The sequence below is a fragment of the Triturus cristatus genome, chromosome 2_2 (genome assembly GCF_964204655.1).
Source record: "Triturus cristatus chromosome 2_2, aTriCri1.1, whole genome shotgun sequence".
In the NCBI taxonomy this organism is placed as follows: Eukaryota; Metazoa; Chordata; class Amphibia; order Caudata; family Salamandridae; genus Triturus; species Triturus cristatus.
Window position 1 is genome coordinate 816,965,039 of NC_140582.1, and position 23,131 is coordinate 816,988,169.

General features: G+C 44.5%; 1 protein-coding gene across 1 annotated transcript in view; it reads left to right on the forward strand.

Moving 5' to 3' along the window:
- NFXL1 (nuclear transcription factor, X-box binding like 1) overlaps positions 1 to 23,131 on the forward strand; it is a 716,350-nt gene that overhangs the window by 588,643 nt on the left and 104,576 nt on the right. The window contains exon 20 of the mRNA XM_085642145.1: positions 6,090 to 6,194. Within this exon, the coding sequence (XP_085498271.1) occupies positions 6,090 to 6,194 (105 nt within the window). The remainder of the gene's footprint in view (positions 1 to 6,089; positions 6,195 to 23,131) is intronic.

Here is a 23,131-nt window from a genome sequence, read left to right on the forward strand (position 1 = left end):
CCTTTATGTACCTTTTTATCCTTGGATTGCCCTTTCTTTACAATCTTATCTTTGGAAACCACTTTTATTGTATGAATACTCTCACCCTCGGATTCATGCTTGGTGATTACGTCTACACACTTTTGAGAATGCTAGATTTGTTTAGCAATGGTAATGACTTCATCCAAGTAGAGCTCATCCTTTTGCCAAATTTCTTCTTTAACCTTTTGAACATTGCACCCCAGCATGAACTGATCTCTTATCCTCGCTTCTATTAATGCACCAAACCTGCATGAAGACCCTAGTTTTCTTAGTGCAGTAATGTAATTCTTTACGGATTCACCCGCATTTTGCATTCTATGACCAAAATGGTATCGTTCAAGTACAGTGCTTATTTTGGGTAGATAGTGTTTATCTAACTTCACAATACACAAACCTATATTGGGACGGGTCCCTAGTTAGGTTACGGGGCCGAGAGGAACTCAATGAGGGAGTACACCCTCCCGTGGTTTAACACTAAGTCACTATAGGTACTCCCAAGATGGACCAGCCAGCAAAAGAAAAGAAAACTCTCCTGTCAGCTCAGGTGTTGGTATGCCCTATTAGAAGTAAATAACACCACCTAGGCATGGGGAAGGAAGCAAGTCCTTTTGTTATTTTTTCCTCACACACCCTAGTGGTGTCACGCTTCATCATTGGGACACCCCGACGCCTAAAGGTCAGGGTGGGCGCGACCAATATTTCAGGGAGCACTTAATGAGATGTTTTTTGGCCAGGGGGTATAAAGTGTAAAAATCGGCGTCAAACCCCAGTTTCCCTTTATTCTTGGGTTTGGCACTGATGTTAAAATATAATAAGTATAAGGGTTTGCTAGGGATATAATGGTCCTAGGACCCTATTGCCAACATGTTTCTGTCCTTAATGCCCCGTAAAGGGTGCACGGACATTCATCAGGGCTTGTGCCCCCTGTGACTTAAGGGAAAAAGATAAAGAAATTCCCTATACTATCGTATGGTAGGGGCAGATAGCTGCTCCTTATTAAAATGTCATTCCGCAGTTAAAATCACTCCATCTGTGAAAAAGATGACAAACAACATATAAAGCGCGTCAGTTCTTTTCGGCAAAGAGACATACCAACATTTGCATTGTGTACGTCTTTGCCCATTCCACATCATCATACGTGAAACCACAAAAATAGAATGTGCGCGTGATTAAGGCATAACCACTCATTTGTGTGACACACAGCAATTTGGCGTGTATCTAGTTGTGTGGCGGAATCTTTCCGCATTCTATTTGCACTCATAATTATGGTGTCTGATTATCAAAGTGGCGGAAAAATACCGCATCCAATTCTCACACATCCATTTGCGTGTGTTTATAAGACCAAAGTCTTATCAGTCAAACTTCCAGGGCACAGACACGAAATTAAAACAAACCACTCCTTACTCGCTCATATGTCCTGAATACGCACTCACTGTAATCTTATGGTTTATGCTTACTCCAATGTAGGAGAGGATAAACGTCATGTGGGACCGCTACACATAGGGTAGCCCTGTAGTCACACACTGTGTATTCATGCCAAATAATTAATTATATTCAGATCGGTAGGTTCCCGATCAGATGACCCAGGTGTAGGAAATTAGCCGATCATGAGGAGGTAATCCAATCCCACAGTCGAGGCCGAGATATGTAAGGAAAAGCAGAGAAAGGGGAAACGAAAAAGAGTATAATAGTCACGCATTCGTTCGTAATCACACTATGTCCCCACTCGCTCTTCACATTTCCATGCACTGTACGTTTCAATTTTACTCACGCCACCAAGGGTCCTGCCCCGTATGAGCACCTAATCGGTATGGGTTCCCACAGCTTGGAATCACTGCCGTTGCCGTAGCCGCGACTTTAAAGCTTGTATGCGGGCTTTAATTGATGTCTCCGTTTCTTTCCGGGGTCTCGTAACACCGCCCTGTGCGGAAGTAGATCCTGCGCATGCGTGGTCTAAATTAACATGGGACTTGTAGTTCTAGTGTCAATGCGTGGTAGTACTGGAGATGCAGACTTATTATTTCGGATACTTCGTCTTCCTATCTGCGTAAGAAGTTAACGCTCCATCATAACTATACGGGGCTCGTGTTTATGTGATGTCTGAAGTCTAGTTATATTAAGTTCAAGACTTTTGGATATTTTGTGTTCCCATTCGCAGAAACAAGGAAAACAGTGTGAAGGAAGTTATTTAGAGGTTGGATTGAATATGTGAAATACTCAGACTAATTCCACACGGATAACAATGTGACCATATTACTCGGGGTGCATATATGCATAGCGGGGAGGAGGGGTCGTTGTCACAAATGTGAGACCCAGGTATAAACATGGTAGGGGAGATGTTTCATACTAGCTTAGATGAAAAGTCTAAACTAACGATTCTTATTAAGTTGATTCCAAGGGATGTGGTCGTTGAGACCAGTTATATGGGTTTTCAATCTATGGACCCATCTTTGTTCTCGTTCTAAAAGGACCTTAGACATGTTACCATCCCCCTTGACTTTTTCGATCACAGACCACCAGAGATCCCTGTCTGAGTGTTTTTTCTCAAGGTAATGTGCAGTGAGTCTAGTAGCTGTTATGGATCTTCTGATGGTACTCCTGTGTTCGTTAATACGAACTTTTATTTTTCTCCCTGTCATACCTATATACAAAAGTTGGCATGGGTATTTGATGACATAAATCACTCTTTCCGAGTTACAATTGGTGTGGGATCTCTGTTCCCATTTATGATGCATACCCAAATCAATTTCTTTTGTGTGTTCCGTGAATGCACATGCCACACATGACCCACATGGATAGTGACCTACAACAGATGGTTGACTCCATAAGGTACTCTGGTAGGTGGTTTTTACTTTCTGTAAGTCCGTATGGATTAGTGTATCCCTCAGGCTTTTATTTCTTTTGAAAGAGAACATGGGTTTTTCAAATTTCAACTTGTTCGAAGTTAGTATTGGCCATTTCCTATTGATAATTTTCTTGAACTCATTGGATGATGGATTAAAGGTAGTAACGCAGATGAGGGTATTGAGTTCTTCTTTGCGATGGGTCTCCAGTAAAACATCCCGTGGAGTATTCCGGGATCGTTTTTGCGCCTTTTCAATGATCCTTCTTGGATATGACATATCTGCCAATTTTTTAGTCAGAATTTGGGCCTCAAGTTTGTATTCTGTCAAATATGAACAGTTCCTACATATTCGTAGGAACTGGCCCACTGGTAAATTTTCTCTCAACGCACGTGGATGGGCACTGTTAAAGTGTAATAGACTATTTTTGTCTGTAGCTTTTGTATATAGGGAACTGATAATGCCATTGTTCCTAGCACTGATCGTGACGTCAAGGAAAGATATATGGTCTTGATCGTGGGTCATTGTGAACTTCAGATGTGGATTAAGGTTGTTACGCCATGTGTGAAACTGTCCTAGTGTAGTTATATCTCCTTCCCATATAACAAGGACATCATCTGTGTACCGCCACCGTTTCTTAATGTTGGTTGAAAATGGGTTAGGGGTCCATATATGTTCGTCTTCGAAATGCCCCATGTACAGACATGCTATGCTGGGTGCACATGTACTGCCCATAGATGTTCCGTGGACTTGTAAATAGAGCTGGTCATCAAATCTAAAGAAATTCTCCTTCAGTGCAAAACGTAATAGGGTAATGACCCAGCTTACCGGGGCTTCCCAGGTCCAGTTCTCTTTGTTCAAAACAGTCTAAACTAACTTCACCATGCACTCTTCATACTTATTTAAGTTGGGATCATTAACCTCAGGTAAATGATCAAATACCTCTTGCCCTTCTGAGCCAAGGCAATGTAAAAGAAGAGCAGTCTTTCTTTCAGCGCTGAGATTAGTGCCACACACTTTCGCATACCTTTCAAACACCTTCTTCCACTTCTGCCACCTAATGGGGGGATCACCAGGTGATGAAAGGAAAAAAGGTGGTGTGACGTTTTGCATGGTGATGAAATATAAAGAATTACCACCACAAGAAATACACCCCAGAATACCAAGGAGATATCACTCCAGTGTAATGATTCGAAACTCAGGTGAATATGCACTAAATCACCACCACTGCGGAAAATAAAACACCCTAAAATATCAAAGAGAGCATATACTTAACGCTCCAATACAATGATTTGAAACTCAGGTGAATATGCACTGAGTGAAGGGTGTGCATATCACCGTTGTAGACAGTTAGGTTGCTTGGTAAACATCCACTAAGTCAAGCGGTGTGCATATCCCCAAGGTGAGTCACAATGAAATCAAAGTTATCAAAATTACCATTTCCTTTCCCTCGTAGAGCTTGTGTTGTATCGGCAAACCAAAGTAGATTGCTGTGTAAAGTGAATTTCCCCAAATGGCCGCCACGCAAGTTAACGGTGCGTGACCCTACGTGATGACGCGTAACCAGAAAACCACGTTGAAGTTCCAGTAGTGGTTGCTAGGTAGAAGCCAAAACTCCCAACATGACTCTTACGCAAACTTGCGTTGTGACGTGTAGATGGAAGCAGACGACCTCGCAGCTTCGAGGGCTCGAGTGCAGGTGCTTTTCAGAAGATGCCGAAGAATACTGAAGATCTGAAACATCGTTGGAACCTCCCTGCGGCTTGTAAAATGTTGCCGAAGGAGAACGCTACCAACGGCCTCCACGTGGGGCAAAGGTATGTGGATTACTGTTGTATAAATCGTACAAAGATGAGATCCCTCAACAACAGTTTTCTTAAAGTGACACACTGTAGAAAATATTGGTAGTGGGGATCCTCAACATTTTAAGAGGGTTCCATCTGTATTAGCGCAAAAGTGGCCCGCACCGAAGTCTCCCAGCCCATCAGGGGGCGAGTTGTGTGGTGATAATGCTCACCAACGCTTAATACAATCTCTCTCCAACTCCAAGTGTAGAATGGGGCACAGGAGCACTCAGTTTGTATTAGGGCAAAAGTGACCCGCACCGAAGTCTCCCAGCCCAGCAGAAAAAGGGCGAGTTGTGCGGCGATAATGCTCACCAACGCTCAAAACAGTCTCTGTGAGAGTGCAAGTGCAGAGTGACCCCTCAATAAAAGGAACGGCTTTAATGGAGTCTCTCCACAATATCACAGTACATGGAAATCTCAAGAAGAGAAAGTCTGAATAAAAACTCACGTGACCAAATCATCATTTGATGAGAGATCGATGTGTATAAAAGTTGAGATGTTGAGACCACGCGTTTGATATCTTCATAAAAACAGTATGAAGAAAAATTGAAAATCATAAAAAAAAAATGAAATTCCAACAGATGCACTGGGGTAGGTTTCCGCTCTTCGCCAGTGTAACATTAGTTGCTGTAAATAATGAAGATCCAATCCAGAGTAGTGGTGGAGGTAAGTTTATTCCTAGTAAAGAGTGGTCCCATCCATCCATCAGCTAACCTCTGGAGCAACTGACTTACTCACAGAGCTCACTGAGTTCTATCACCATGGTGCTACATGAAAGTAAACATTGTAGGTCAGTATTGAAAGGATAATAACTTATTAAGCACAATATTACAGGTTCCCATCCGAAAATTATACCGAATGTAGTGGGATGGGGCCTCAAGTCAAGAGGATGGTTGGGGATTGCTATGGTTGTTTATTTTGCCTTGTTTATTAGGGACCCATCATGGCTTCTTCCTAATGATTATAGGCGGTGGAATTTACTATAACCTGCAACGTTGTTGTGTTTATCCACAATATTCGGCCCTGCCGGCCTTCAGATGTAGGTATATACATATAGCTCTATAAACTCGATACATAAAGTTAATTCTTAAATCCAAACTCTATAAATTTGTTGAAACAACTGGAAGCAAAGTATTAAGTTGAATTCGCTGTAAAAAGTCTTACACGTTGGTTCACTTAATAATTGGTTGTGACAGATGAGTAAAGCTGATGTTATAACAGAGAATGGGGTCAGTAGCCTTGGTTCCCTTTTATGTTTGAAAAGATTACTTGGGAATTACATCATACGTTTGTGTGAAAAATGCTTTGGAAATTGTTTTGGAGAAGTATTTTCAACAAGCTCGATTATCATGCTTGTGCACATGTTTTTTGTTTTCAGTTGCCTTGTGGTCATCGCTGTAAAGAAATTTGCCATCCAGGGGATTGTTCTAAAAACTGCAACCAAAAGGTCAAAATACGTTGTCCCTGTAGAAGAATTAAGAAGGTAAGTTATAATATAAATCACGTTTTATGTAACATGTTCATGCGCTAAACAAGTCTGTAAAGCCATTGTTTTTAGTAGTGGATCTTTTTAAATAGTGCATGTATTTCTCTCCTTGGTACTCCAACAGATTTTAGCAGTTAAACATGGTGTTCTGTTAGGAATTGCCAAGATGTTTGATTTGTAACAGCTCCTTAGAGAAATTTGGCCATGCTGTACCACGATTTAGTTCAAATTAAGTCTCGCAGCCGCTGGTGCAGCTGTAATCGAATCATGTAACCTCAGCTATTTGTTAAACGGAGGTGGAGTTTCAATCAGTTTTAAAGGCAGAGATCTCAGAGTGGATGTTGTAAGAGAAACAAAAATATGCCTCATCCGCCCTCCTCTTAGCTATGAATCAGATTGGAGCAAGTGTTCCAGTTAATTACTCCAGACAGGCTTATTCTTGCCTAGATGGTACCTGCACCTCCCATTCCTCCATTACAAAGGTGTTAAATATGCCACCCCATAGCAGCTCATTCTGATGCCTCTTTTAGACTTTAGAGCACCGTGGGTGTTGATTGCCAGGGGCAGCTTTCAGATGCCGGTCCAGTAACATCTACTTGGATACCTGGAAGTACAGTGTCTGGATTGTTCAAAGAGTGTTGTCTGCCTGCAAAGATGGCTGTGAATTACAAGATGTTAGACAAACTAAGTGAATTGACCTGAGCACAGTTGCGGAAGCAGAACCCTGTAACATAGGTTGAATTGATCATACTATTTAGAAATCCGAGATAAATATATGGAACCCGAGGATCATAACAAAGTCAACTTCTGTCAGTAGCATATCCCCAAAGGCATGAGCTTGGGGCATGAAGTCCTGCTCGTTTCTTTTGCATGATTACCCTTGTCACAGTATATTTGAAAGGCTGGCCAAGGTGTATTTATAGTTCACTGGTTAACTTTGTTTGTAGGAATTGGTACCAATGACATTTGAAAATATAGCTCACTTCAATCACAAAAGAGATTTCTTTGGCGGTCTGCAACGCATTCATCTTCAGCCTCCATCAGTCCCTTACGAGCTCTTGCTTTTGGGTCAGTGAATAATGGAAAATAGGATTATGTGCTGCATAGTTGGCGCATTGGATTGGAATGAACTTTAATTCATTGCATAAGAGTGGTCTGCACGTTAATACAGAGGCATAGTTTGGCCTGTAAAACTGTAGTTGGGGGGATGAGCTTCAGATTGTCCGGCAATCAGGCTGGCATGCAATGTTTAAATACTTTATTCGACAAGCAGAGTACATGAGAGGGGCTTAAGGGGCAGTGTAAAGGGAGAAGAATGCAAATTAGTAGGAGTACTCAGAGAGAAAACACAATATTTTGAAAAATAACCATTACTTTTGAGGACTTTTAAAACAGAGTAGGGGGGAGAGTGTGAGATTTTTTTGAGTGTATGTAAAAATTACTGGTGAAATCTGACTGGCATCTCACAATACCCGATTGAAAGCACTTGCACCCATCTATTTAGCAGAAAATACATTTATTAGGTGGGGGTGTAACACCCCCCCCTGAAGCTACACCCATGTTTCAATAAGAGATTGCATATCCTGAACAAAACTACAACTGTGAGTTCAAATGCTGCAAAATTATCAGGTTGGCTGTGTGTCCACTGTCCACATCCACAAATATAGAATGCAACTGTTTAGGTCACTTGATCTGTACATGTTACCTTGGTTTAGATCTCAGTTTTCCAAATACTATTGTTTCCACGTTAGTGTGCCCTAAATCTCTACAGTCCCAATTCATACTAATGTGCTAAAGAACTGACATTTTCTTTAACCTCTGCGATGGAAAAGAACTCTCAAACTAATTTCATCACTTCATACTTTTATTAGGAGTCCAATAAATTATTCAAGGCAATTAAAAAAAAGTAGCTGTTCACAAAAGGATGTTAGCGATCTGGATAATTTGCCCCAGAATCATGTTAAAAGAACAGGTCCCTTTCCCATCAGAAAAAAATGTCTCTGCTGTTGCCCCGTGAAAGTGTCAGCTACTTTTGCTTTGAAAGATACTAGTAATGTAGATGTGTGAATTATGGCTATAGCGATTGCTGTACTTGACAGGTTTCTATCTTTTACAGTTATTTCTTCAATTTAGAAGGTTATGAAGAAATCCATCTGGAAAAACCAAGCATTCCTCATTCCTAAATAGGACCAGTGCTGGGTCAGTCCTGATGGGTACGGGGATGTTGTTCCAGATCCGGCTGTAGGTATGCTGAGAGCCACCGTAGATGATGAGCTTGTCAGCAAGATAAGATGGGGTGCTGGGCCTGATGACTTTGTTAATGAAGCAGCAGGTTTTGTCCATGGTATGGGCTAGCAAGTGGAGCTAATGGAGTTCTGTTAGAAATGGTGTGGTGTGATTATATTTCTTGAATCCCTGGATAAAATGTGCTGCTGCCTGTAGAAGGTCCTTAAGGGGTCGTTTTGGAATCAGCAAGGCCATGTAGAATGGTGCTGGAGCATGCAGATGCTAGAGTACAAGAGCTTGAATAGTTCACCGTTCAGAAAACTTTATTCGATCGTTATCAAATAAGATCATAAAAGTACATAAAACAGGAACAAGCTTCGAGTTACACCCATGACCAGCATGCTGTGACATTTCATAGATTCCAGGAATACAAAAATATTTTAAAAAGGTAATAAATTAATTATAAAATTCAGTGTGTACATACATGGATACCAAGTTTAGATGTAAGTTAAAATAGATTATAGTTAAAAAGTTAAGGGAATCTGAAACAGTAAACATCAAGGCCAATTAAAATCCCAGAGACTTTCTTGTTTTCTCACAGGCCCATTAGAATGACGCTACTGCAAAAAAAACCTAGAGGGTCGTGAAGTGAGTTTTAAAAAAAATACAGTGCCACCTTGCATTGTTTACAATTGTGGGGCTTTAGGAGTGGTATGATGTACTTTTTCCTTTCCCTCTGGTAAAATCCACAGAATAATATTAAATGGAGGTCTGATTGAGGAGAGTTCATATCGCAGGGACAGAGGGACAGCTCTGAGTGGTTAAACCTTTTTGCTGGGAACCCTAGCTTCAAAGGTATCACATTTAGGCGAAGACACAATAAAATGAATTTATGTTGCGATAGAGGAACATCCTCTAGGTAGAAGTATCTTCCCTCTAATATGGAGGGAACTAATTGATAGGTGAGGAATTACTTTTCACTATAGTTCTTCTCCCTAAGCTTGAATAGTTGTTTTTGGGAGGAACAACTTTGTTTTCTTGTCAATGTGTTCTTTGAGGGTGAGGTTGGTGTTGAGGCTGAATCCAAGTTGCTAAAGCAAAACGTTCACTTACTCTACTCTGTGCTGGCCTGTTGGTGTTAATATTAGTTTTCAGCAATAGACATGGAATAGGTGAGGTTGGCCATTAACCTGTTTATCCTATATATTGTCAAAAAGCTATTCCCCATTCTTCCTTTCATGAGAAACTGGAGCATAGAACATTTTCGAGAACGTTCTGTAGGAGTAATAACGTTTTTCAAAAGAGGCCATGGAGGAAGTGTGACTGGCAGAGGTTAGTATTCAAAACGTGTTTGGATCTTTAAACATGAAATTGGAAAATTGACCATTTTGGATCATTGGGTACTTAGCATTTATTTGAAGTCCGAATAATTCAAGAAGATGTGTTACATGGATTTTTTTGTCTTCTGCCTGTTCCGATACACATCACCATTCTTTCGCCTCACAAGCATTTTTACACTCTGTCCTAGTGGATTTTCAGAATCAGATCAAGGCCCCTCCTGACTTCAGGACCTCCAATATTCAATATAGCATGGCAGTAAAAATGTATGTTTGAGAAGTGTGGTTACGTCAGTTCATGGTGTCATACGGTTCTTACTTTTAGTAAGACTGCACGTTTAGGCGACATAAGCTTTAAAACTATGGGGACTAAGTCTACTCATACCATTAGAACATGCTGACTTAATTCTTGGCTAGCTCACAGTGCGCCATCTGGAGCTCCAAACTGACATGGCACCGCATGGTGTCTGCAACCTCAGAACATGACAACCCTACTTCCCCTGAGGAAATTGTGGAAACAGATCTTACCCTTTCGTTAGTAACTCTGGCATACCCAAAGAGATACACAAGAAGTACACAAATTGTCGTTTCAAATATTTATTGAGGTAATTGGACTCTGGTGTAAATTACGTGCTTAGCAATGATTAATTGAATGACGCCAATACAGTGTTACCAGCGTTGCAAGAATGGTGTGCAGAATGAACAATTCAACCATTGTGAATTTGCATTGGAATATATGAATACATATAATTTTACTCCTACCTAGTACTGCCTATCCTAGAAAGCATAGGGTGTGCTCATCTGCCAGAGTGCCTTAAATGGTCTAACTCCCCATTTACCTGCATGCATGTATCATCTGACAGCCAGGCTTAGGTGTAGAAAGCCGCCGTCCACCTCAGGAAAATGATGGAATTCAGGCACAGTGTGATGTTGACAATCCATCAAAATACTCCTCTGTCTAAACAAAAGCTTGGTCCAGTATATATATTAAACCGGACCCATTGGTCAGTGCCTGAGCTGTAATTCAGCAGTGATTGTTTATTTTACGCACCTAGAGCAGTTGCCTTACGGACAACAACCAACAAGGACTGTTTGCGCAAGAGATGATAATGTGCCTTCGAAGGAATATATATGTAAGCAAACAGTTTGAGTACATTATCATATGCTGGTACGCAAGCAAAATGTATGCTAAGGGTCACTGTTTTAACAGATTTCAACTTTAAATGTTTGCATGTAAAAATCTTGCAGTTAATCAACCCTATTGCCAAATAATAGAAATGGTCATGGTGGTGAATGATTTAACTAAGGAAAGCCTTTTGCTATCAGTAAACTTTTCTGAACATGAAATATATTCTTGTCTTGAAGTTTTTCTAGGTTTAACCTATCATAGATAGAAGCCCAGATTCTACTTCCAGACTCTACACCTCTACAGATTAGGTTTCTCCCTGGATATCTAGATCCCTTTCTGAGTTTTGTTCCAATATTTGACATGCATCACAGCAACCCACCACCTAAAGCATCAAACAAGAAGAATCAATTCTGCCTCTGGTTACTCTACGAGTTCTACTGATGTCCTTTATCTTTCTTTGTCCACAACAATACGTTTCCTCTTGTAGGCACAAAAGAGCAAGTGGGCCCAAAACCTAGAACATTAAAACCATTAGGTTACATTCATTTATAAGCTTAACTTTCTCACAATTGGTGCAGTAGTGGATCAGAGAAAAAAACTTTGTGCAGCGGACACCTTTTGTCATTGCTATAATAGCCAAAAGAACTTCCTTCTTGAGTGGGATGCTCATCTAGAAAATTCAATAGAATGCATCCTTAGTTCACTGAGAAAAAAATCTCCTCTAAAACAACCTGCTGGAGTTTAAAGAGACTGCCACTTTCCCCTTTATCATTTCAAACTTCTGCTACTTCTTAGATTCAGTACAATGCCAGTGCACTGTTTCTATAAGAGAATTAGAGTGGGATCAATGTGTCTTTCCTTGCAAGGACTCACCAGCCCTCTATCTTTGAGCAATTGTCAGTCAAGACAGTGCAGAATTGCAAAGATGTACTTCACTCATACTCCACATATTAAGGGTGGGTGAGAGTCCCATGTTAAAAAAGCTTTAGTTAGTAAGAACACAATATCTGCTCCGGGTCAGAACAGATGTGAGCCGACAACCTTCACTGTTAGACGAGCAGCTTCTCAGAATAAAGCACAAGAAACTCTGAATCAAGGAGACAAGGAATAACTCAGGACTGGAGACAGAAAAGGAATGACAGCTGAACATAAGCAGAAAAGGTACTGGAAAGCACCAAGTAGACAATAGCTGGAGCAGAGCTCTAACAAGAAAATTTGCATGATGAGACTGGAAACTGTTTTTTATTCAGTTTTGAAACGTCAATGTCAAGGATACTGTCCTTTTGATAGTATCAGAGTGCCAAGCATGCACATGTCAAGGTTGGAAGGAGAAGCGCTACTCCTTTGCAGGGGCTCCAGAGTCACGCATCTTGCCGAGTCAGTCAGACAATGAAACACTACTGTCCTGATCCTATACAATACCTCTCTCATTGCTGCTGGGAAGACAGTGTACTTGAATCACCATTATGGAGATTTAGGTTTTTTTTTTTAAAGAAAGTACTTGCACTATGCTTTTGACAGACTACACATGCCTCACCTTGTAAATTTCTCCAGGCGCCAGACTGGATCTGGAAACTTTTCATAGCAATTCCTTCTCGCGTCAGAAGGTGGCATCATGCGTCTCCGTGTCAGACCCGGACGTGGCATTAGGGCTACTATATATGTCCCACCTCTGTGTAAACACAAATTTCTCTCTGATGCTGGGTCTGTAATACAAGGTGTCCTAGTCAGCACAAGGATCTTAAAGTTGATAATGGGAACACAATAGCTCACACTGGTAACTTGTTGAACAGCCTTTTAAGGAGAAAGGAGTTACAAAACTACCCAATGCCTACACACTGAGGGGGAAAAAACGAAGTGGTCTTAAACATGGAATGACCTACAGATGCGTGAAACAAACAGCACACTGGGCTTGTAACTCGAACAGTTGTAAGTCAACGCAGAAAGTCCAAATTACTGTTTTATGCCCATGTCTCCAACTGTAAGGTAGCCATATCCTCTAAAAAGATCAAGCACTTAGGAGCTGGCACACTCATTACACCTACCTAAAGTTTTTGTGTCCTAGTCCAGTTAGGTCATGGGCAACAGCGGATCACTGCAATGCAGCCTTTGCCACATAATAGAGATCCATGATGCTTTTGCAGCATGGATCCCCAGTGCTTTTGCAGTGAGGAATTTGGCCTCCCAGAATGTACTCATGAGAGATGAAATACTGGAAATCACATTTGCATATGTATTTGAAAGTCTTTAGGAATAAATTCAATCTCACCTGAGCATTGACTTGTGTCAGTAAAAAGAAAAAACTCAAAGAAATATGGAAACTGTATTTTTGAAAATGGTAATAAAGAATCAAATTTAAATTAGTTGTAATAAGGATCTCTACAAAAGGAGGCATTAGAAGGACTCCATACTTTTGAATCTTAAAAGGCCTATTTTGAGAAAGAAATATTCACTTTGCCCGTCCTTGAGTAATCAATGTCTGAAAGATATGTGTAGCACATATTATATTGTCACTTCTGCTTAGTGTTAATGAATATGTTAGAAGATGGATCATTTGTCATTTCTAGAGTTATGTGGCAATAGTTCAGCCTTTAATCATGGATCATTGCTGGGTGTATACTTTTTAGGTACCAACATGATGTTCATGGTAACCTCAAATTGTAGGTCTCTAACATCTGGAAAGAGTCACATCAGTTTACGTCCGCATGGATAGTCATGCCTCCCTATACTGTCTGGTAAAGAAAGACAAAAGGGGCTATTCACATGGGTAACATACACTTGAGAGTAGTTTACTTATGTATTTTACTCCTAAACGTTTGAGTAACTTTACTACTTTTGGCTATTCACAAATTCAGAGTGTAAAGTAAGTCAAAAGTGTACATTTTTTCAGGGGGTGGAGAAGTGTAAGTTTCTTCTGCCAACAAAATACATTAGTAAGTTCAACACCAGATATGGCAACCACCAATACTGCAACACCCTCCAATAGAAAACAAGAACTGGCAAAGCCAATAGGTTTCAGCTATGCGAGACCTATTGACTTTGCCAATGTCTTATGGCCATTGTGTACGATAGAGTTGCTGTGCAGTATGTCTATAAGTAAAGTTAGGAAAAAAGAACTATAACACGCCATAGCTCTTTTTGTTTATTCCGGCAGGTGGGCAAGATGGACAACTGGAGGGAGGGTATTATCAAGGGTGAATGGGATGGTTAAAAAAGCACTGTGCCGTAGCCAAGTCATAGCGCTTTTTTCGTTAAGGTGGGTGGGGGCAGGCAGGCACCACAGACAGCAGGAGGGTGTGGGTGGGAGGGATGAAGCTACAGGAGCAAGGGGTGGGAGGGAAAGAAGCAACAGGAGAATGGAGGTAGAAGGGTAAGAAGCAACAGGGGCACTGAGGCGGGAGTAGAAGAAGCAACAGGACGTCCTGGGGTAGGAGGATAAGAAGCGACAGGAGCACTGGGGTGGGAGTAGAAGAAGCAATAGGAGGTCAAGGGGTGGGAGGGGAAGAAACAGCACAGGGGGCAGGAGGGGGAAGAAGCAACACTAAGCGGGGGCATGTGAGAAGAAGAAGCAACACTGAGCGGGGGACATGGGAGGGGAAGAAGCAGCAATTGATCAGAGACACAATATACACTAGATGTAAATACAATGTAAGTGTTCATATATAATTATATCACACATGTACATATGTACTGTCTAAATGCAAAGCAATAAATGTTTTAGGTAACAAGCTTGTATACATAAAGCATAAATGTTGTTTTAATGAACATTTAATCATTTTGACAGTGTAATACAATAGACAAATGCATATACCCTTGATGCATAACTAAATGTAATACATGTAGAAATGATGCTACTCGGTCCTAATGTTACTATTTATATTTGGACCTCCTCCAGTTCAGATCAGCGATGACGTACAAAGTCAAGTAACAGTATAAAACCTTGACATGGTTCAAGAGGTCTGAGATCATGCTTATGCTTAACCAGCGCATGTGTACTGTACAAAACCAATATTTGATGAAACAATGACTGAGTGCAATCACACAGAAAGGAAAATGGCAATTTTGATCTTATTACTTTTCATAAATCACAGGTATGTGTTCCACATATAAAAAGGAACTTGACCTTGGATATGATTCAATGTGACCTTTTTTACAGAAATGTTCAGTATTTTCACTCTGTTCTAAGAGAGTAAATGAAAAATGATGCTCCTGTTGCAGTACGTTCGCAGGTAAGACATCCAAGGACAAACCGCTCCAGGGTTGAAGGTCACAGTGATCTAAACCAGCAAGGACTGTATGCTGTGGTGCCCTTCACAAGGACACAATTACTCACTGTTCTTGACGTAAAAGTACTAAATAAACGAGAAGAAATTAAAATGCTGGTAAACCAGGTTCGAGTTTCAGTATCCACTCAACAGCCTGTGATTCTGGACAAATCACTTAGGGCCAAATTACGAGTTTGGCAGTCCATGGGACCACCAAACTCGCGGTGGAGGTGCGGTGGCGGTCCGGGACCGCCGCACTAGTGGTCCGACCGCCATATTATAACTATGGTGGTTGGACCACCATAGCACCTCCGCAACCACAAGCGATCCACGATCCCTGCAGGTGGCGTGGTGGTCTGAGGGCTGCAGTATGCTGGCGGTGCCGCTGCAGCACCGCCAAGCATACTACAAGTTTCCTCACCGCCACCATGAAACCTGTGGATGTGAGGAAACTAAGGTGGCCCTACAGGGCCGGCCCCCTGTTCCCTCATGGCCTAAGGATGCAAGCACAGGAGCACATGGTGTGCCCCCCCCCCCCCCATGTGCATGCACCCCCTTTTTTACATGGCATGGACTGCAATAGAGACAGGGACTTAAAATAAATCCCCAAATAGAAACAATGTTAAATTAAATTTAAAATAGTTAAACATAGAAAGCAATGTAATTTAATGTGAAAAAGTATATTTATTATTTCATTATAACACAGCTTAACAACCTTTTTTGAATTTGTAAAATAATGACATTTCATATTAAAATACAATTAAAATACTTTTAATAGTTGTCAATGCATAACAAAAAAATATATTTTGTACTTTGTGTGGGGCTTAAGTTTTTAGGTCTCGCCTGAGACAGCGCTTTAGCGCTGCTCTGGCGAGACTTATAGTAAGCACTTTTGGAAGTGCAAACGAGTGCTTTCAGGCCGCCAACTACTGTGCATGTGTGCCGGGCGCGCGCACCATTTGGCAGCCTGAAAGCACTCGTTGTATTTCACTTTCGCCTGTCACACAGCCGCGCTTTGAAGTGTGATCGCGATTGCGATCACTTACATTTCGCGGGCGCTTTGATGTTTTCAGTGAGCCGCGCGGCCACTGAGGACATCAAAGCGCCCGTGAACACCATTTGCCACCCCCACCTCTTCAGCTAACTTACTCGCACAGCCTCGCATAACTCGTTGTTTTATTTTTAATTTACATTAAATAATGTAGGCCGCGCTTCCTCTTATTTATTTGTTTAATTTTTTTTAATTCACGGTTTTACCATGCCGAGACTCGAACCGGCTTCTCCAGGTCCAAAGTCGGCAGCTCTAAAGGTCATGCCACAACATCTCCACTGCTGCTGGGCGTCTGTGACGGAGTGTCAGGGACAGGCGGGACACAACGTTGTTTTAAACGGGGTTTTATTGCCAAGTAATGCTTTCTAGATACACGGTCAGCCAGTGTCCGAGATGACTTTTCAGTTCTTTAGGCTCTCGATGTGGTTACTCTCTCTTCTCTCCTCTTCTTTCCTATTCCGTCCAGACAGCAGGCGGTACGTGCGCAGTATCTCCCCAGAGCAAGGCGATCTCCCAGCCGGAAGGAACCAAAAAAGAGACAAAAGGCTATGTCAGGGGACCGTGTTACTAGGTTCGTTCCCTAACTCCGGGACCGGGTGTGAGGAAAGACTACCACCAGTGCTTTGACCCCTTTTCCCCTCACGCTGTGCCTATTCAAGTGCTGACTAAGGGAAGGGAACACGGGAAACACCTCTCCTACACCGGCGGTCTGCCTTCTTTACCTAACCAGCCCGCTACTCGGTCACGTACCTGACCGAGCCACGCTCCTCCCCTGGGAACGCGGCTGGGCGAAGCGCGGTGTCCTGGGCCTCCTGGCCGTCCGAAGTTCGTCTCGCTTCCTCTTTCTTCGCGCCGCTCCTCTCCTGGTCCCTGTTCGTTCCGCTCCTCTCCTCGTCCTCGTTCACTCCGCTCCGCTCCAACACTCCTCCTGGAAACGCCGTCCGTCTCACTGTGCGGTTCTTCCTGTTTTGGCTGCTCCCACTCGGTGACGTCATAGGAGGGCGGGTACAGCGTCTCGTAGCCTTCGCTCCACTTAAAGGGACCTGCACCTTCTGGTCTCGAACCTTGCTGTTGGTCCATGAAGGGGAACCAGTCCTCCTGCTGAGGGGTTACAAGAGGAGATGAGACCGGTCTGGGCGTCCACCACTCCTTATCGTTATAGTCCTCTTCATGTCCCGCACTGTCACATACCTCCCCCCCTGGATTCTCCCGTTCGGGGAGATACACAGAGCGCGACAGAAAGTCCGCATTCCCATTGTCTCTGCCCTTCCGGTGGCACACCGTAAAGGAGAATGGTTGGAGGGACAGAAACCAACGTAGAATCCTGGGATTCTGGCTCTTATTCCTGTACATCCACCGGAGGGGGGCGTGGTCCGTGTACAGGAGGAAGGGTTTGCCTTCCAGGTAATAATGTAGCTTTTCAATCGCCCACTTAATAGCCAAACATTCACGCTCTATTGTGGGGTATTTACGCTCCCTGGGGAACAATTTCCTACTCACATACAACAAGGGATGTTCCGCCCCGTCCTCCCCTAGCTGAGACAAAACCGCCCCAATCCCTGTGTCTGAGGCGTCTGTGGCTACAATAAATGGTTTGGTGAAATCAGGGGAAACCAATACCGGGGAGGTGGTTATGGAGATTTTTAGCTGCTGAAAGGCCCGTAACGCCTCTTCGCTGGGGTGACTTAACCATTTGCTGGGGCTCTCCTTTTTTAGGAGGTCCGTTAAGGGGGAGGCCGTTTCGGCGAATCGGGGTAGGAACCTTCTGTAATACCCTATTAGGCCCAAGAAGCCTCTTAGTTGTTTCTTTGTAGAGGGAAACGGGGTTCCAGTTATAGCCTTGATTTTCTCGACCTGGGGGGCTATGACTCCGTCGCCGAGGACATACCCCAGATACCTGACCCGTTGGAAACCTACCCGGGACTTTTTGGCGTTCACATGGAGGCCGGCCTGTTGTAAGGTTTTCAGGATGATGGACACGTGGTGTAAATGCTCGGTCCAGGAAGAGCTGAAAACGACAATGTCATCCAGATAAGCCGAACTAAAGGTGGGATACGGCTTAAGGAGGGTGTTCATCAATCGCTGAAAAGTCGCGGGAGCCCCATGTAAACCGAAGGGTAAGACCGTGAATTCAAACAATCCTTGCTCCGTAGAGAAAGCGGTCTTCTTCCGGTCAGCTTCTCTCAAAGGTACCTGCCAGTAGCCTTTGGTCAAGTCAAAGGTCGTGATATATCGGGCATCTCCTATCCTCTCTATGAGTTCGTCCACCCTCGGAATGGGATATGCATCGAAGGTAGATATCTCGTTCAAGGCGCGGAAATCCATACAAAATCGTGTGGATCCATCGGGTTTGGGAATCATCACGATAGGTGACATCCAGTCGCTGGAGGAGGGTCTTATCACCCCTAGCCTTAACATCTCGTGGACTTCTTTTTGGATGGCCTGTCTTCTAGCCGCCGGAATCCGATATGGTTTCTGTCGGATGATTCGGCCTGGTAGGGTCTCGATCCCATGCTCTATCACGTCAGTCCGTCCCGGGGCATTGGAGAACATGGCCGCAAACGGCGCCAAGGTATCCGTCAAGTCTTTCTTCTGCTCTTGGGTGAGTTCGGGATTTACCACTAATTCGTCTAGGGTTGTTTGAGACTTGTTGTTGGTGGGTACTAAAAAATGGGCAGCCCGGGGAGGCGGGCCGATCCACTTTTTTAACAGGTTTATATGGTAGCTTTGAATTTTCTTTGGAGAAACTTGTATGCCGTAAGTGGTGTCCCCGATCTTATGTCTTACCGGAAAGGGACCCTGCCACTCCTTTCTGAATTTACTGCTAGAGGTGGGTAGGAGGATTAACGCCCAGTCTCCCGGCTGTAGCCTCCGTAGTTTTGTCCCCTTGTCATAATACTTCTTCTGTTTTTCTTGGCTTCTTTCCAAGTTCAGGAAAGCCAGATCCCGTAACTTGCCTATTTTGGACTTTAGCTGACTGGTATATTCCAACAGGGATTGATGATCTTGTTTATCTTCGGTCTCCCATGCGTCTTTGGTCATTTCCAAGAGGGATCTTGGTTGACGGCCGTACAGTAGTTCGAACGCCGAACAACCGAGGCTGCTTTGCACTTGGGACCGGATGACGTACAACGCTAATGGAAGCATTTTGTCCCACTCCTTCCCCTCCACGGTTAACATTTTCTTCAGTGTGTTTTTCAATGTTCGGTTATATCGCTCCACGAGTCCGTCGGTCTGTGGGTGATAGACTGAGGTGCGCAGTTGACCGATCTCGAGGGTGCGACAGACTTCCTTCATTAATCTTGACGTAAAGGGCGTTCCCTGGTCTGTAACCACCTCTTTTGGGAATCCAACTCTGGCGAACAGTTCCACCAGTTTGTCCGCAATGGCTTTCGTATTCGGTGTTTGCAGCGGGAAGGCCTCCACGAATCTCGTGGCATAGTCCACTATTACAAGGGCGTGGATGTGTCCCTTACGGGTACGCGGAAGGGGGCCTATCAGGTCCATACCAACTCTTTCGAACGGAGTCCCTATTATGGGCATGGGCTTCAGGGGTGCCGGGGGTGGGTGGTAGTCGCTTCTCTTCTGGCAGGTTTCGCAGGTGTTGCAATATCTCTCTACATCTCTATAAATCCCTGGCCAATAGAAGTGCCGTAGAACAGTAGAGGTGGCCTTTTCCTTTCCTACGTGGCCGGCGGTCAGGTGGCTATGTGAAAAGAACAGGACTTGGTCCCTGAAGGGCTGGGGCACCAATAGCTGGGGCGGTTCCCCTTCTTTTCCTTCCCTATATAATAAGTCATTGCGGATGATAAACCGGGGAAACCGGTCCTCTTCCTGGCTTTGGTTCTGGTGGGCCTGTTCCCATGCATTAAAAAGGGTTCGATCGTTGGACTGCGCAAACCGAAAACTCCGGTCCGTAATCCATGGATCGGGACAAATCATAGCAGAAGCTGGGGGGTTGACCTCTTTCTTTCCCCGGATTTCTTCTCTAAAGAGGGCCAAGAACCCCGGGTTGTCTACCCCTAGTATAACCTCCTCAGGTAATGTTTCTACTACCCCCACCTTTACCTTTTGAGTGGGATGTCTCAGGGGCGTTATCGGGACCAAAGCCAGGGGGTATGGTTTCACGTCCCCATGGATACATCGGATGTGGACGGTCTTATGTGCTAGATATTGGTGGGGCCGTACTAGAGTTTTCCTTACCACTGACTGTCTACAGCCTGAATCTAACAGGGCTCGTACCCAGGTCCCATTTATTGTTACCCGTACATGAAAGGAGGTCCCCAACTCCGCCGAGTACATCACGGCCTTAGGCAAGTACCCAACTTCCATGGGTTCCTCTGTGCGTCTCTTGGGGCATAGACGTGCTATGTGGCCCCATTCTCCACAGTCATAACATTGCGGTCCCTGGAACACAGGCGGGTCCAGGCGAGCGGGTTTGGGTCGCCCCCCCTCAATTGCACGTTGGTTTTTTCGCTCTGCCCGAGGCAGAGGACCTCCTTTGGGTGGTTTTTCAGTGTCCCCAGGAAAGTATCTGGGTTGGGCTCGCCCGAACTGTGTGGCCATCTCGATGGTCTGGGCCACGGACAGGTTCGAATGTTGTCTGAGCCACCTCTGTGTCCCGTAAGGCAAAGTGTCCAAGAACTGTTCTAAGTAGATTCGGTTCATAATATCTTCCTTGGAACTGGATTCGGGTTTTAGCCACTTATCCGCAGCCATCTTTAATCTAAAGTATAGTGTCTTTGGATTTTCTCCTACTCGGCCCTTTTCTCTTCTGAACCGCAGACGATAGGCCTCGGCGTCAAGCCCTAGATGCTCCAGAATGATGTCTTTGATAACCGCATAGGGAGTCGCTCCTGTGGGATTGGCGACTTGATATGCCGCTTGTGCTTCTGCGGATAACAGGGGAGCGAGAAAGAACGGCCATTTGTCTTCGGTCCAGCCGCAGGCCCTGGCTACTCTTTCGAAATTTGTTAAGAAGGCATCCGGGTCTTCCCCTGGCACGTACTTTTGTAAGGAGATACCGGTTGGATGGGGCCCATGGGGTCGTAGTTCCGAGGTCATTGCTCTCCCGGGCTCGGGAGAGGGTTTCTTTAAGGCTTCTAGCTGTGCCGCCACGGTGTTCTGAAACACTTCCCTGTCCGCCTGGGCCGACGTCATCTGGCGCTCCACGGCCCATCCTAGCTTTTCTTGTCCCTGCACCAAGTGCTGTATGAGGGCCTCCATCGTGTTGCTGACGGAGTATGATGGAAAATCCCACTTCTGACACCAGTGTGACGGAGTGTCAGGGACAGGCGGGACACAACGTTGTTTTAAACGGGGTTTTATTGCCAAGTAATGCTTTCTAGATACACGGTCAGCCAGTGTCCGAGATGACTTTTCAGTTCTTTAGGCTCTCGATGTGGTTACTCTCTCTTCTCTCCTCTTCTTTCCTATTCCGTCCAGACAGCAGGCGGTACGTGCGCAGTATCTCCCCAGAGCAAGGCGATCTCCCAGCCGGAAGGAACCAAAAAGAGACAAAAGGCTATGTCAGGGGACCGTGTTACTAGGTTCGTTCCCTAACTCCGGGACCGGGTGTGAGGAAAGACTACCACCAGTGCTTTGACCCCTTTTCCCCTCACGCTGTGCCTATTCAAGTGCTGACTAAGGGAAGGGAACACGGGAAACACCTCTCCTACACCGGCGGTCTGCCTTCTTTACCTAACCAGCCCGCTACTCGGTCACGTACCTGACCGAGCCACGCTCCTCCCCTGGGAACGCGGCTGGGCGAAGCGCGGTGTCCTGGGCCTCCTGGCCGTCCGAAGTTCGTCTCGCTTCCTCTTTCTTCGCGCCGCTCCTCTCCTGGTCCCTGTTCGTTCCGCTCCTCTCCTCGTCCTCGTTCACTCCGCTCCGCTCCAACACTCCTCCTGGAAACGCCGTCCGTCTCACTGTGCGGTTCTTCCTGTTTTGGCTGCTCCCACTCGGTGACGTCATAGGAGGGCGGGTACAGCGTCTCGTAGCCTTCGCTCCACTTAAAGGGACCTGCACCTTCTGGTCTCGAACCTTGCTGTTGGTCCATGAAGGGGAACCAGTCCTCCTGCTGAGGGGTTACAAGAGGAGATGAGACCGGTCTGGGCGTCCACCACTCCTTATCGTTATAGTCCTCTTCATGTCCCGCACTGTCACAGCGTCACAGCTCTCCTCTCAGCCCTCTCTCACAGACATTCATTTCACTTCCTGCAACTGAAGGACGATACATAGGGGTGCACCTCATTTGTATTACACCAGAATCTGACTTAGATCACGATGAATTGGCAACCTATAGCTTGCGTGTTTACCAATTTCCTTACATCTAAGCCACTTATGTAGCCTTGTCACATGTGACATTTGGTTGGAACAGAAATGTCTCAGGAAAATTGTCAGATCCTGTCCTAGAAATGCTCCCTCGGTGGAGTAAAGAAACTGATGAATGAATATGCGTGTCTTCTTCTCACACTGCTGGGCCATTTTTTTGTGTACAACATTCCTGTTTCAAGTAGATTTCTATTGCGAAAGGCATTGTGGGGAAATTTTACTCGACAATTTTGCATTTTTTTTTATCTTAGAAGCACCGCGGCGAGGAGCAGACGGGCATTGTATTTGCTCTACTTACAATACAAAACCTTCCCCTGTTCCCAATCTCCTTCCACAAGTTTGTTGCCTGCTTTATTATCGTATAGGTATGGTTTGGGAAGGGAAGTAGTGCCCATCCTTCTAGTGCATCATGCAGCCGTGCATCATGTAGGAAATCAAAGAAGTGCCTGTATTTTGCAACTGATTTCTGTTTGATGGTCATGCCACAACATCTCCACTGCTGCTGGGCGTCACAGCTCTCCTCTCAGCCCTCTCTCACAGACATTCATTTCACTTCCTGCAACTGAAGGACGATACATAGGGGTGCACCTCAT